Source organism: Sinocyclocheilus anshuiensis, unplaced genomic scaffold (genome assembly GCF_001515605.1).
Source record: "Sinocyclocheilus anshuiensis isolate Anshui unplaced genomic scaffold, SAMN03320099.WGS_v1.1 scaffold481, whole genome shotgun sequence".
NCBI lineage: Eukaryota > Metazoa > Chordata > Actinopteri > Cypriniformes > Cyprinidae > Sinocyclocheilus > Sinocyclocheilus anshuiensis.
Window position 1 is genome coordinate 2,700,845 of NW_015539907.1, and position 13,501 is coordinate 2,714,345.

Consider the following 13,501-nt stretch of genomic DNA (forward strand, 5'->3'; position numbering starts at 1 on the left):
TCACTGTGACATCGGACCACTTTGTTCAAAAATACCTAGAAATGTTCAACGGCTGCATTACGAGCTACCTGTTCTGATCCAAAATGGCGAGTATGATGTCATGTATCAGGATGCAGTCCCCACGTGGGGACACGGCCCTGCGATTGGCCGGCAGGCCAAAACTGTCGGTTCTCTCATCTGATTGGCTAGCAGGAGGTGCTCTCGCAGTGGCTCAGCCCTCGTGTCAGTAGACTGTCTGTGTGTGGCACAGGGTTGCATTGCTGGACGAAGGGGAAGTGCTCGAGAGGCGAAGTACAACGTAACACTTTTAAACTTACCAGACCTCTTCAAAATCGGAAGTACAGTTTTGTCAGTGTTTTCTGGGGATTACACGAACATTTTTTTTCGCGCCGTGGAGTTTGGCGTCTTTTAATTTCTTTGCCTCGGAGAAGCTGATTCTCACCGAGTCGCTTCTTGTGATAGAGCGAGCGAGCGCACGAAAGATGTTCGCCACCGTTCGCGTACACCAGGAACCATATGTTTTCCTCAGATATTGAAGCGGTGATTAACATTTCAGAAGTTACTGGAATAGGGGAAGTGATTCGGCGGTTCGGACGCACAAAGACAGGTACAGTGGGCTAGCAGGTTAGCTAACGACAATAGCTTGTTATCCAACCAAGACTTGAAACGCTTCTCACACTCACACACTGACTGAGCTCCTCATTTATCACTTTGTCGACTCCTTTACGGTATTATTCGGATTCTTTCAAGTAATGTGCAGTGCTAGATTAGCTCCTGTCAAAGTATCAGTTGCCAAACAAAGAAAAACGCCAAATTTCCTCCTAATTTCCATGTTTTTCTTTTATAGTAGTGAAAAGCTGTCATTTCGCTCGAGCGTTTTTTCCCTGACACAATAAACCGAGTTGTTTTTAAAATTGCAGGTGAAAATGCGTTATTAATGCTTTTATAGAGTTCTTCTCAACCGCAAGTGTAAATTTCCAACCGTCAGTTTGAATGTAACGGTCTCCTCCTCGTCTGTGTTTGTTTATTTTTCATTGTTTGGGTTCCAGCGGCAGAGATCTGAGAGGATTTTTGCCCCCAGCGTCCAGTGGGCTTCGTGTCCGGCTGATTTTTACAGTACAGTGGCGTGCCAGTGGACACCCCCCACCAAATAGACCTCCAATAAATAAAGGATACATTTCAAGATGTATCCACAGGGCCGGCATCCGGTAAGTGCATCTTGAACTGATATGGAACATAATTGCTACATCTGCATCAGTTTAGCTGGAGAGCAAGGGCAGAGCCGCCCGTCCATGACGAACGACATCCTGATGTGCATGATGTGCACCTTCATTTGATTTGCTAAGCCCTGGTGGCTGTGATAATGCTTTGAAGTTAAAGAACAGGGCGGTTGGAAGCACAATCAAGTGGGGTAAAAACCCCTAACGCCTCTTGTCAATAAAGCAGTTGACGTTGAATGGTAAAGAAATCGTCTTTGTTCTGTAGTACGTTTTCGTGTTTTTCACGAGCACCTGGTTTTAGAGAGAGCTAGGCTGAAAACAACAGCATTTTTTACAGGCGCAGTTTGGCACGCTCAGACCCATCCAAGCGAGGCGACCCCATTTTTCCCGTCGGTGTTTATGTGAGGCACTAAAACGGCGGATCCAGAACTGTAAAGATTCCCCATGCCTCTTTTGTCAGAATGCTACTGGTGCTCCAGCTATCTCCCAGATGTCACTGTAGCGTGGATGTCACCCCAGCCCTCATTCAGGCTGAAATATTAGAGCTGCTCTCCCAGGGCCCAGAATGCATTAGAGCCTCGCTCTGCAGTCGGTGGAAAACAAATTTGGTTCTCTGAGGATATAATTGAGTTTGATTGATGCGATGGCTGTCTTTCAGGCACCCCACCAGCCTGGTCAGCCAGGCTTCAAATTCACAGTGGCGGAGTCCTGTGACAGGATCAAAGACGAATTTCAGTTCCTGCAAGCCCAGTATCACAGGTAATAATTTAGAGTTATATGCCCGTAAATTAGCTTGTACAATTACCGCATTGCCTAATTGTGTTTCACAGGCGAAGGGAGGAGAACTAAATCTAATTCATGTTTAAAAAATGTGTGTGGTTAAAAAAAAAAAATAGTTTTAATGATGTAGAGATGCATGATGTATCGGCACCATATTGGTAATGTCATGGATATTTAATTGTTGGTGTTTTTTCTGCTTGTTTTTACATTATTTTAGCAACCACCTAATGTTAATTTTAAATTGATAGTGCTCGATTACAGTGAATATTTAACCTTTAAAACTACCATTTTTTTTCCTGTTACAAGGACTTAAATTTAAGTTTTTATTTCATTCAGGTGTTTTTCCTTTAGTAAATTTCAGTGAATGTTGCTTTTTATTATGCCTGAATTAACTTTTGCATTACAAAATCTGAATGTTTAGTAATTTGACATTTGACTAAATTGTTATTTGATGTGTATATGATGTATTAAAATGATTGCTTTAGAAAACATAGTTATATCTTTAATATCGGCTGTGAAAATTATAGTATGGGCTCAAGTATGAAAACTAATTGTATTTGATATGAAAATAATTATTTTTGTCGTCCAGAATTTTTATATTTGTGCACCCCTAATGTAAAGCATTAAAATTGATTTTACTTTTTATAACAACCCCCTGTAAAGTGTGAATGTATTTGTTTAGCTTAATGTTTGCAGTGTGAATTATTTTTGTGTGTGTTATAAGCAAGTGAAAACACATGTCTGTTCAGTAACTGATGCGTTTTGTTTTCCTCCCAGTCTTAAAGTGGAGTACGACAAACTGGCCAATGAGAAGACGGAGATGCAGCGCCATTATGTCATGGTAAGATTAGCCAATATGTAAGCTGCCATTATCTAGTAGCTGGGGTGAAGGTAGATGCTTTGTTGCGTGTCTCTCTGTATGTGTGTGTTTTAGAATGTGTTTGTGAAACCCCCTCTGGTGCTTTTAGTTCAGCCTCCTGCTTTATTAAAGGGCCCTGACTGACTGCTCTTAGCCTCGGGCCCTTTCATACACCAACCCTTAGCCGTAGGGGTCAATGACCACAGCATTGTCCCCTCTTCTCTCTCTCCCCCTCTGTTCTCCCCCTTCTCTCTACCTCCCTCTGTGTGTGGATCTGATTATTCTCCAAGGAGACGCTGCTCTCAGACAAATGCATGGCCGTAAATTGGGTGAGGGGTGATGGAGGAGTGCCAGAGGCGTCTGTGGGAAAATACTCGATCGCAGCAGAAATCCAAAGTCTTTGCCGCATTCTGTCTTTGATGACCAGATTTTGTGCACAAACAAACGGCTACATAAATTCAGTGTTAATCTTAATCACGGGCTTAATCATTTACACAACACCAAAGCCCTAAATTCAATCGTAGACGTTCAAGAGATCAAAACAGCCTCATGTTAGGATTTATGATAGGGAGAGGAAAAACAAAGCTTTTTGTGGTGTATCTAAACAAGGTTAAACTGTAAAAGTGTATTCTCTTATCTTGTGTAAACATGCGAGCAATGACTTTAACCAATACCCAGGGACGCTAGTTAAACATTCCATTCACAGGAAAAAGCTTGTCAGTCAGAAAGGAGGAGGAGAGGTTAGGTAAACACCATGTACAATCCCCACGCTGACTGTTTGAGTTGATAGTGTCAGAATCTAGACTTGCAGGACTTCACTGAGATCAGGGTGTTTTTAATCTTCTTTTTTATTATTATTACAATTGTTAAAAAATGTATTAGGGTTATCTAGAAAAAAATGTCTTAAGCATGAAAATGTTTTCTTTATATATATATATATATATATATATATATATATACACACACATATACTGTATATATACTGAATATATGGGTTAAGCTTTGATTATGCAAACAGGATTCCCAGAGTCATGGAAAATTCTGAAACGGTGCCTTTTAGTCCTGGAAAAAATCATGGAATTTGATAAAATGTTAGTGGAAAACTTGTACAGATTTCTGTTTCTCCGTATGTTTTTTTTTCTTCTGCTTTTTCTGGATGCATAATTTTTTGGCTAGAAATGGCTCTTTTTCATAAATCATCATTATTATTATTTTGAATGACTAAGATTTATCGAAGTTTATTGGTCAAAACATGTGGGATCTCTGACCTAAAATCCAAGTGGGATTTCCATTGTGTGCTTTCATCGGTATCATACAAAGAAGGAGAAGCTGTGCAGATATGAGACACTGTTATGGGACATGATTTTGAAGTACGCATCAAAAGCCTGTTCTCCTCTTTTCCCCTCATGTTTCACTAGAATCTGACTTTCTTTTCCCTACTCTGTGAGGTAAAAATGTTTGATGTGGCTCGGATTGAATAAAAAAAATGTTCATTTCTCTTTCTTTCAGTACTATGAGATGTCCTATGGGTTGAACATTGAAATGCACAAACAGGTATGTAGCCCTTTGATCCCTGTTCACACAATCTCTGAGTCACAGAGGATCCGTGTGCTGTGTGTGTAGATGTCAGTCAATGCAGTCACACTGGTGCGTTAGGAGACAAGTGAAGTGCACTCTGTAGAGATGATGAGAGAGACTGTGGACTGTTCTTTTGAGCAGCAGTTAGAATCAGCCTAGAAGTCAGGACATTACAAGTACACACACACACACACACACACAGAGTCAAGTCTCTTTTCCTGCCTGTGCTGAGTAGAGTGTGGTCAGACAGTTTTGATAAGATTAAAGTCAGGACTTTGGCAGGAGGGGCCGTGTGATTTAATGACTAAAGGGAGCAGAGTCTGAGGAGTCCCTATTATGTCAGCACATATAAGACAGCCTTTATAAATTAACACTAAGGGAAAAATAGACGCTATAAATTCATCCCTTCCAATCAATTTTTACCCTACATTTTCTCTAGGGCTGCAACTAACATACATTTTTGATGATCAATTAATTGGTCGTTTATCTCTTTGATTTAATTGGATATTCCATGTCTTTTCCAATAAGTGCCTAAAGTCAGCAACATTGCCACATGAAACTATATGACCTATTATGACCTTCTTTGAAGTGCTGGGCAAATTGTGTTGTGACCTTTTTTCCGCCTCAGCCATTTTTCAGTTTTCCCTCAGAAATAGTTTTTTTTTTCTACTTCTTCAAAGTGACATCACTGATAAATATCCGTTAGCTAAAATATCGGTTAGTTAAAATATGACTGACTATTTTTATATTATTATCAACTAATACACTACTCTGCATCATATTTGCTGAGTAAAATCCAATACTTGTTTTTTTTTGTTTTTTTACTAATTTCGGAGTGCTAATTACAAAAGTAGTTCTGCTCTGTTTTGCTTTAGCACGTCACATTCTCACAAAATATGATGTGCATTTCAGAATTTTTGATTTTTGACAACCATTGTAAGGTGAAGAAGTGTTTTATTATCTCTTAAGCACAGAAAAACCGCCACAAAGTCATGATTCCTGTCTTCTGGGATAGAACCATTTGTTTAATTCTCAGCCCATTTTTAAATGTATGAATGACTCTGAAGACGTTGTTTTATGCATATTCTTGAATCCAAGGTTAGAAATATGGTCAGTGACAGAAGAAAATGCAAACATGACATGACAATGTTTTCTTCTACATCTGTGGATGTTTTACTACATCCAAAAATTACACATTTTACTGATTGTCTATTTATAAACTAAGGTTTCTGTAACTTTCTTGAACATTAAATTAAAGAGTATTTGAACATATTTTTCTACATCTTTGCTGATTGTAAGTTAAATTATATTAAATTAAATACTTCAACTTATTTGACTGTTTTTAATTGCTAAATGCATTGAAAAATCTCCATTCTTATTTGTGAAAAACTACATGATGTAAAGTTTTTATCAATATTTTTGAAATCAGCTTTAGGTAATATTAGGCAAATAGTATCTTGTAAATAAGCATTTTTTTAAATGCAGGGCTGCGTTATTGATTTTATTGATTTATTTTTTCCATTCAAATTTTTGTCCACCTTACGTTTTTGAAATTGGCCTAAAAATTTAAGGTTCTCTTCCACCGTATTTACCAAGACTAATCTGATATATCCTGGCAATATTGTGACGCATCGCACATTTCCTGTCCCCCAGATAATGAGATTGCGCTGTGCACCAGATGTAGTTAGGCCACCTCAGAGACAACCCAGCTCCCTCAGCCTGGTCCCCTTTTCCACCTTATGAAGGTTAATGGCATCAGGGAGGAGCTGGTGGATGGTGATCCATCAGTGTCCACAGTGTGAGCCTCTGCACTCCCCTGTCTTTCAGGCCCCTTGCCCCTGCGATGCCTCCTGTTAACCACTTATCTCCCAACTGGCAACTGAGGGACAGAGGAGTGTGAGAAAAGGAGTAAAAGGGTAGAGGGTGGGAGGGCTGACCTTGTGTAAACATGTTAATCGACTGATCCATTTTAGCGCCTTGACTTATATCAGGAAACCACCACAGAGCCCATGGCTGCACTGTTGAATAATTAATCCGATGTTGCCTCTAACCTGCTAAAGAGGAGGGAGGTAATGGTGTTCGTAAGCAAACACACAGATCCTACCCTTTTATCCAGGTCTGTTGATCCGGGTTACACTGAACCCAGGAGCGGATGCCAGGCGGGGAGTGGTTAACCAACCGAGGTAGCAAAGATTGCCGGATCCGCACCCCATTATTCTCAGCGCTGAGGGTTTAATTCCGACCGTCAGGCAATCCGTTTCTTCTTCCATTCGGTTGTCTCTGGGCGCTTTGTATTTTAAACAGTCGTGGCGTAACGCGGATTTCAGGATGCACACTAATACCTGCAGACAGCCATCGCGAAGGAGGAAATGCAGCTGTAATGGCAGCGCTGTGATGACTGAGGCGCACTCACAGCATGGCTTATTTTTCTCACCTGTTGTAAGACTCCGGGGGTATCTCCTCCCCTCTCCTCGCTGTCAGACCCAGATTGAGCCAGTCAGGCCCGGCTTGAAACGGGATGCTGATAAATGATTTATAAGGGGTGCCGTAGGAAGTGTTTGCTAACTGCTGGATTGTCCTTCTCTATGTGAGCCAAAGCAAACTGACTGGCTCAGTGAGGTGAGTACACAAAGCCTCTGTTAAAGAGGAGGGAGGATTGGGAAACACAGGCCCGCTCCGTCACACTGTTTATGGTGGTTAGGTCATGAAACCAGGTGAACCTGTACAATGACACTCCAAAACATATGCATAATAGAGCAGGTCTGTTGTAACAGGGCTATTTGGAGAGGCTGAGTATTAGAGAGACGAAAAAAAACAATAGAAAACAGGCTAGCCACCTGTGCCGATCAATTCAGGTAAATTTTAATGCCAGTTCTCAACAGCGCTGCAAGTTAACAACCCTGTTAAGCTTGTGCGCTCACGTCCGGCACGCACGTATATAGACCTTGTTATACCTTTACTACAGAGCGCGAGGCTGTCAGAGAGCATTACCACCCTCTCACCCCAGCAGAATACAGGGGCCCATCAACCCGGCTAGGTCAAGTATTGTTTGTGATGGAGACACATGCCTGGAAGGGCCAGTTGTTTTCCTCTATATTCAATGCTCATCAGTGTCTCACTCCATTCCGCTGGCGCTGATGGCAACAGACAAATAGCTTTCAGCATGCCATTGACAGCCTGGCCCTGGAGTGCTCTTGAAATGGTGCTAGACAGGTCCGAGTACCTGTAATTGTGTACCAGAGCGTGAAGCTCACCACTTAAGAGGCAGGCTTTCATCTGCTTAAAGTGACATCCTATTTTTATCCACAGTTGTAGCTAAAAGCTCTGCTTGTCCAGCTCATTGCACAGCACGGCTTTCATCATAGGTTCATACATTACGTGCAGCGTATGCTGGCTTTTTGCGTACGTCACAGCCATCGGACATGTTTTCCCCCAACGGTGGGATTGTTTTTGCAAGATAAAGCATGAAGCTTTAGAGTGAGTGTCAGATAAGGCAACCCTTGACCTCACTCGGCCAGCTGTCAACGTCGCGTTAAGCCCTTAAGGAATGTGTTCGATGCTCTCCAGGCCTCTCAGCAAATCCTGTCAAATGTTAGGCTGCTATTGACGCGGTTTATCTCGGCAAATAAAGATTATACACTGAGCTGGCTTTTCAACCAGCATTTTTGTTGATGCATTCTTCTAGTATTTTTTTCCAGAGTGTAGTTGGGGTCTGAAAGCTAAACTGGTACCCTGCTTTGATCCTGTTGCTTTGGTGAAACGCAACACCCAGTCTTTTCACATCAAGTTTGAATATAGCTTTCAAGAATGTGTAAAGATGATTTGGGATGCAATGGTATAGATAGATTTTTTTTTTCATTATTAATTTTCATACATTTTATTCATATTTGGTAACACTTTAGTATAGGGAAACATTCTCACTATTAACTAGTTGCTTATTAGCATGCCTATTATTAACATATTGGCTGTTTATTAGTAAAGTACGTGTTCTGCATGACCATATTCTACATCCCTAATCCTACTCAATACCTAAACTTAACTTCCTTACTAACTATTAATAAGCAGCAAATTAGGAGTTTATTGAGGTAAAAGTCATAGTTAATGGTTTGTTAATAGTGAGAATTGGACCTTAAAATAAAGTGTGACCTCATATTTTTGTTTTATTTGTTGTTTTTTTTATATGGTCCGCTATAGTATTTTATGGTCTGCCAGGCTTTACTCAACTATAGCTTGACCCGACACACGTCTGTATTCCTTTGATGGGAAGGAGCGAAACTTTCTCGGGTGTTACAGAGTATCTTGTAAAAAAATATTGTGTCTGGCTCCTGCAACCGCTTGGCATTTTCGGCAATATGTTATAAATAATTTCCTGGTCGGTGCAGCGCTGCGTGTTTGCCATTGAAATGAAAAATAGAGCTGAAATCCCTGTGATGTGTTTGTGCTCCGTTCTGGCCCTGGGTTGAACTGAGCCTCATAAATTCTATAGATGATGTATCTGTAGCCGAGTTATTTTTCAGAGGCTTTCCTCCCCCCTCTCCTTTGGTCTCAGTCAAAGCCAGTGCCAGACCTGTGATGTGAGCTCCTTTCATCACTGGAAGAGGCTGTGATGTCGGCCGTGCTGTGTTCCTGCTGGCGTCTGATGATGGAAAGGAAGAGGGATGGTGTACATCCTACTGTAGCTGTGTGTAGCCTTTGGGTGGAGAGCCCTGGCTTTGCCCCCACCCCTCCTTTTACTGTCATATGTTCTCACAAGGACCCCACATCATCCTCTGCTCGCCTTTTTATCCACCATTCGTGTGCGGTACTCATCCGATCGCCAGGCCGAAAATTCAATTTAATGACCTGCCTGTGTGCACGTAATATGATTTTACAGGCTGTTACGGTCAAGCTGAGGTACCATTTGCATAATGATCGGCGCGCGATAGGAGATGGGGCCTGTTCGGCTACAGTTGCCATGGCAACGGTCAGGCGGGTGGAGAGAGAATGAAGGTCGGGTCCCTGCGGTGGGCTAGATGAAGGGGGGACTTGCTGAGAAAATGAAAAGGGTGGGGTCTGGAGAAGGCAAAATAGGCCTCGGCTCCTGACAGATCTGGACATAATCCACCTTTCTTCATTAGTCAGAAGTGACACATTATTGTGATGTGAACATTTTCTGTTCCGTTGTACAGGCTCGTCGGAACGCAAATGTTAAGGTGTCATTATTCCTAAAGACATGTGGGCCCAATTTTTAAATCATTTGTGCATTGTTTAACTTTAATTGAATTTGATGTGATTAAAGGTGTTTTTTTCCCCCTACCATTTTTAAATGATTATAAAAGCACTGAAGCTCAAAGATGCTGAAAATCCTTTGGCTCTGACTGCTATTTAGACCATGTGTGTACAATTTTTGGATGGTGAAAATTCATAAATTTGGGATTTATAAAACTGCTTTTTTTTGTGGTCAGCCCTAAAGTCTTTTATCACATTCGTCTGCTTCCAACATGTCCTCAGGGACTGTCTGCATTATTTAACATCTGCTAAACAACAGGAGTTGGCAGTAATTTTGTTGTGGAGACATGTGAAAAAATCAGCTTCTGCAGCTTTTTATTTTTACAGCAATTACATATCAGCGACGATAATGGTTGAGGTGTGAATGGGAGGCTGAGAGTGCAAAAGAAAGTCTTGTATGCTAGTAGACTGTACCTGCGGGCTGATGGCAGCTGAAGTGCAGCGCTGCTCTTAACACGGCTCCAGTGTATGGCTCGTTCTTCGTGTGGTTTGGAGTATACACTCATCACAGCTGTGCTCTCTCTCTCTCCCCTGGGCTCTCATAATGTTTTAAATATTTCACATGTCAATATCACGCAGTTTGGAGTGTGCCGAGTCAAGCGGTTCTGATTGCCGTGGTAATTGGCTTAATCGTTGGGAAACGCTAAAAAAGGCTTAGTGGTGCACTTTAACAGAAGTAAATTAACCCTTTTTTAACTTTTCCCTCTTTCTTTTCCTCTTCCAGACCGAGATTGCCAAAAGGCTCAATGCGATTCTAGCCCAGATTATGCCTTTTCTGTCACAAGAGGTGAGCTTTATGTGAATTTTCAAAGCTTCATTTTAGTTTTAGATGCAGTATTATTGTCCTAAATTGTACTATTTATTATTATCATTTAAGAACTTTGAAGTATTTGAATTTGCATTGACTCTGAAATTTAACCACATTTTCTGTCCCTGTTGCAGCACCAACAGCAAGTAGCACAAGCTGTTGAACGTGCAAAGCATGTGACAATGACTGAACTGAATGCTATCATCCGGGTACGTGGACTTCCCAATCTGCCTCTCACCGTGTGTATACCCCTTTGATTACTTTATTTGACCCTAATAACGGGGCAAACCGGCATTGTTGTAGATGCAAACTAATCCTATTAACTGATTTAACAATTAATTTTTAAATTAGTAGCTTATTTCAATCATGTGCAGGTTTGCCCCTACAGTGAATGCCTTTTTAAATGTTTTAAAGCTATGTGCATGTATCATGTGTGCTTAGTAAATGTATTTGTGGCTTGAGTGAGGAAGTGATTGTGTTTATAGGTGTTTTAAGGTCATAGGTGGTGTTGGCCATAAACGTTGTCATTTACCAAATTTGCAGTATTTCACAAACTAATTCAAAAAGAGAATGGCTAACAACCTATTCCATTAAAGTGATGGATAATGATTATTTGTGACAGAGTCTCTTAGTATTTCATTGCTTTCGTTTACCTCTTGGCCCATAGCCACATTATTGTTTATCTAATGTGCAGGCGGATGCTGTTGTCCAAGCTTTATTTAGTCTCTTCTATATGTGGCATGAGTGTGCTTAGCATCCTCAGTCCCCTGAGTCTGCATCTAGAAGCTGTTCAGTGCTCTCTTTAGAGCCTGGATACCTTTAATTAGATCAGGTTTTACAGGAGAGGCTCATTCCTCTTTGCTGACCTGGATTGCGCTGGGAATTAAAGACAAATAGGATCTTGCACACACATCCCTGAGCTACTACAGCTATTCCTTTCCTAAAAACACCCACATCTCCCTTCTAACAGTCACTTACTGTTCGGGGGCAAATGACCTGGATCTCTTATCAATATGTAGGGAAAAACAAATCTGACCTCTGTGCATCCAGTAGTAAGGCTAGCTCTGATCTGATTACAGACATTGAGCCTGCTTTGATTGATCTTCTTAAGAATTGCTCCACAGCTGAAGAATCTGATAATGGTGAGGTGAAGGTTTAAGGGTTGGTTTGTGTTGTCTGATATCGGAATTCAATTAGATCCTGAGCATTGACACTCACTCAGAGATAATTCCTGGAATCAGGTCTGAATGGGGCAGTCATGCGGTCGCTCTTAAATGCCATGTTATCTTCATGTAGGATCACCATCTGATAGGTTTGATGTTATGTTACAGCAGACCAACTTTAATGACTCTTATTCTTTTAGGAGCCATTTACAAGTTGAAAAGCAGAAAAGATACTTGCTTGTCTGAGAGTTTTTTTTTTTTTTCTCTGTGGATATTTGTAATTCACACAGTAGGCAGTGTGTGCACTCACGCAGGTGCCAGAGTCCTCATAAATAGTATAAGGCATAGGTGAGATGTGAGCTACACACACACACACACACACACACTCTCAGAGCAGCAGAAACCACCAGCATCTCTTATTGATGAACCTCAGGGCCGGTAATAGGATGCATCTAGGGCAGCGGCTTTTTTTTCTGCTGTGCTATGACTTTGATCAGAGGTCTTAAGATGGCCTCCTCCGGCAGCTCAGCATTTCTGCCCTCAGCAACAGTTTGTGCTTATCAACCCTAGCCCTATTTATTTTAGAAAAGCATAAGCATTTCTATCCACATTTTATACTGTTTTCAGTTCTTTCTCCACATACTTAACTCCCAGTTCTGTTTGGACTGTTCTGGTTATCACAAGTTTATAGGCTGTGGTTGGGTTTGGAGCTTTTAGTGGTATTGAATATTTATTTGCTGGCTGTATAAAACTAAGCCTCAGTGAATATCTTGTGAAAGGCGCCTTTAAATAAAATGTATTATTATTATTATTATTACTTCCCTGTTCTGTTTTGCCTGTTCTGTTTATCACAAGTTTATAGACTGTGGTTGAGTTTGAAGATTTTAGTGGTATTGAATATTTATTTGCTGGCTGTATAAAACTAAGCCTCAGTGAATATCTTGTTGATCTTAATGTGCGTTTTATTTCTTCATTAAGTTTCCTATAGAGCGTGTCATTAGACTAATTTGTGATACCTCCTTGTCTTGTGACTTTTAATAGCATCTTTGATTGAATGTTTAATGTATATGGCATTAGCATTGGTGGTAAGTTTGATTCATTTCTAAAAATGTCAGATGTTTTAGTAAAAAATAGCTGTTTTTCCTACAATGTATTGATGTATTTGTTCAGAACAGAAATATTATCGTATATCGACGATGTCTCGTAAGTATCGCGATGTCGATGTCAACTAGGGCTGTCGTGATTTGTCAATTTTATTCGACTATTCGATTTTTAAAAAAATCCTCGACTTCATTTTGCTCACGTCGACTAACCAATACCGGAAGTGGCGCGTTTCACAGACGAGAATGTATAAAACACATTATTAGTCTGTTTTCCAAGGCTGCATGATATATTAAACCTATTTAAAAATCATAATTAAGCATAATTGTGAATTCACAAATGCTACAATTTAATTAACTAATTATATGCGATGCAGTTCTAATACATTATATGCGCTTTAATTATTTACATGTGTGTAGGTTAAGTACGTGCGTCACGCAGCGGCTCCGTTCACAGTAGTTCCACAGGAACTGTTACATGTGTGGAGCGTCTCAAACTCCATCTCTGCATGTTGTTGTGAGTTTGGGTTTATTATAACGTTCCTCCCCACCCCCCAACCATTCGAATTTCTGTAAGCGGGAATTATTTGCAATGATATTCCAATGAGCCGCTTTGTGATATCACAAAGCTCGAAAAACAAACGCTGTAGTCCATACGAGCCGTTCGTTGTAGTTCTTGAAAAGGGATTTTTAAAAAACGAAATATCTCCCTTTGGAGTGGACTT

General features: G+C 40.7%; 1 protein-coding gene across 3 annotated transcripts in view; it reads left to right on the plus strand.

Moving 5' to 3' along the window:
• Positions 1-228: 228 nt before the first annotated feature.
• LOC107686309 (protein groucho-2-like) overlaps positions 229-13,501 on the plus strand; it is a 36,600-nt gene continuing 23,327 nt past the window's right edge. For 2 of the 3 annotated variants that reach the window (XM_016483261.1, XM_016483262.1), the window contains exons 1-7: positions 229-607; positions 1,050-1,208; positions 1,879-1,979; positions 2,778-2,841; positions 4,369-4,413; positions 10,430-10,492; positions 10,648-10,752. In XM_016483261.1, the coding sequence (XP_016338747.1) occupies positions 1,185-1,208; positions 1,879-1,979; positions 2,778-2,841; positions 4,369-4,413; positions 10,430-10,492; positions 10,648-10,752 (402 nt within the window). In that variant the 5' untranslated portion in view covers positions 229-607; positions 1,050-1,184. The remainder of the gene's footprint in view (positions 608-1,049; positions 1,209-1,878; positions 1,980-2,777; positions 2,842-4,368; positions 4,414-10,429; positions 10,493-10,647; positions 10,753-13,501) is intronic. The other variant, XM_016483263.1, reaches the window with a different exon arrangement.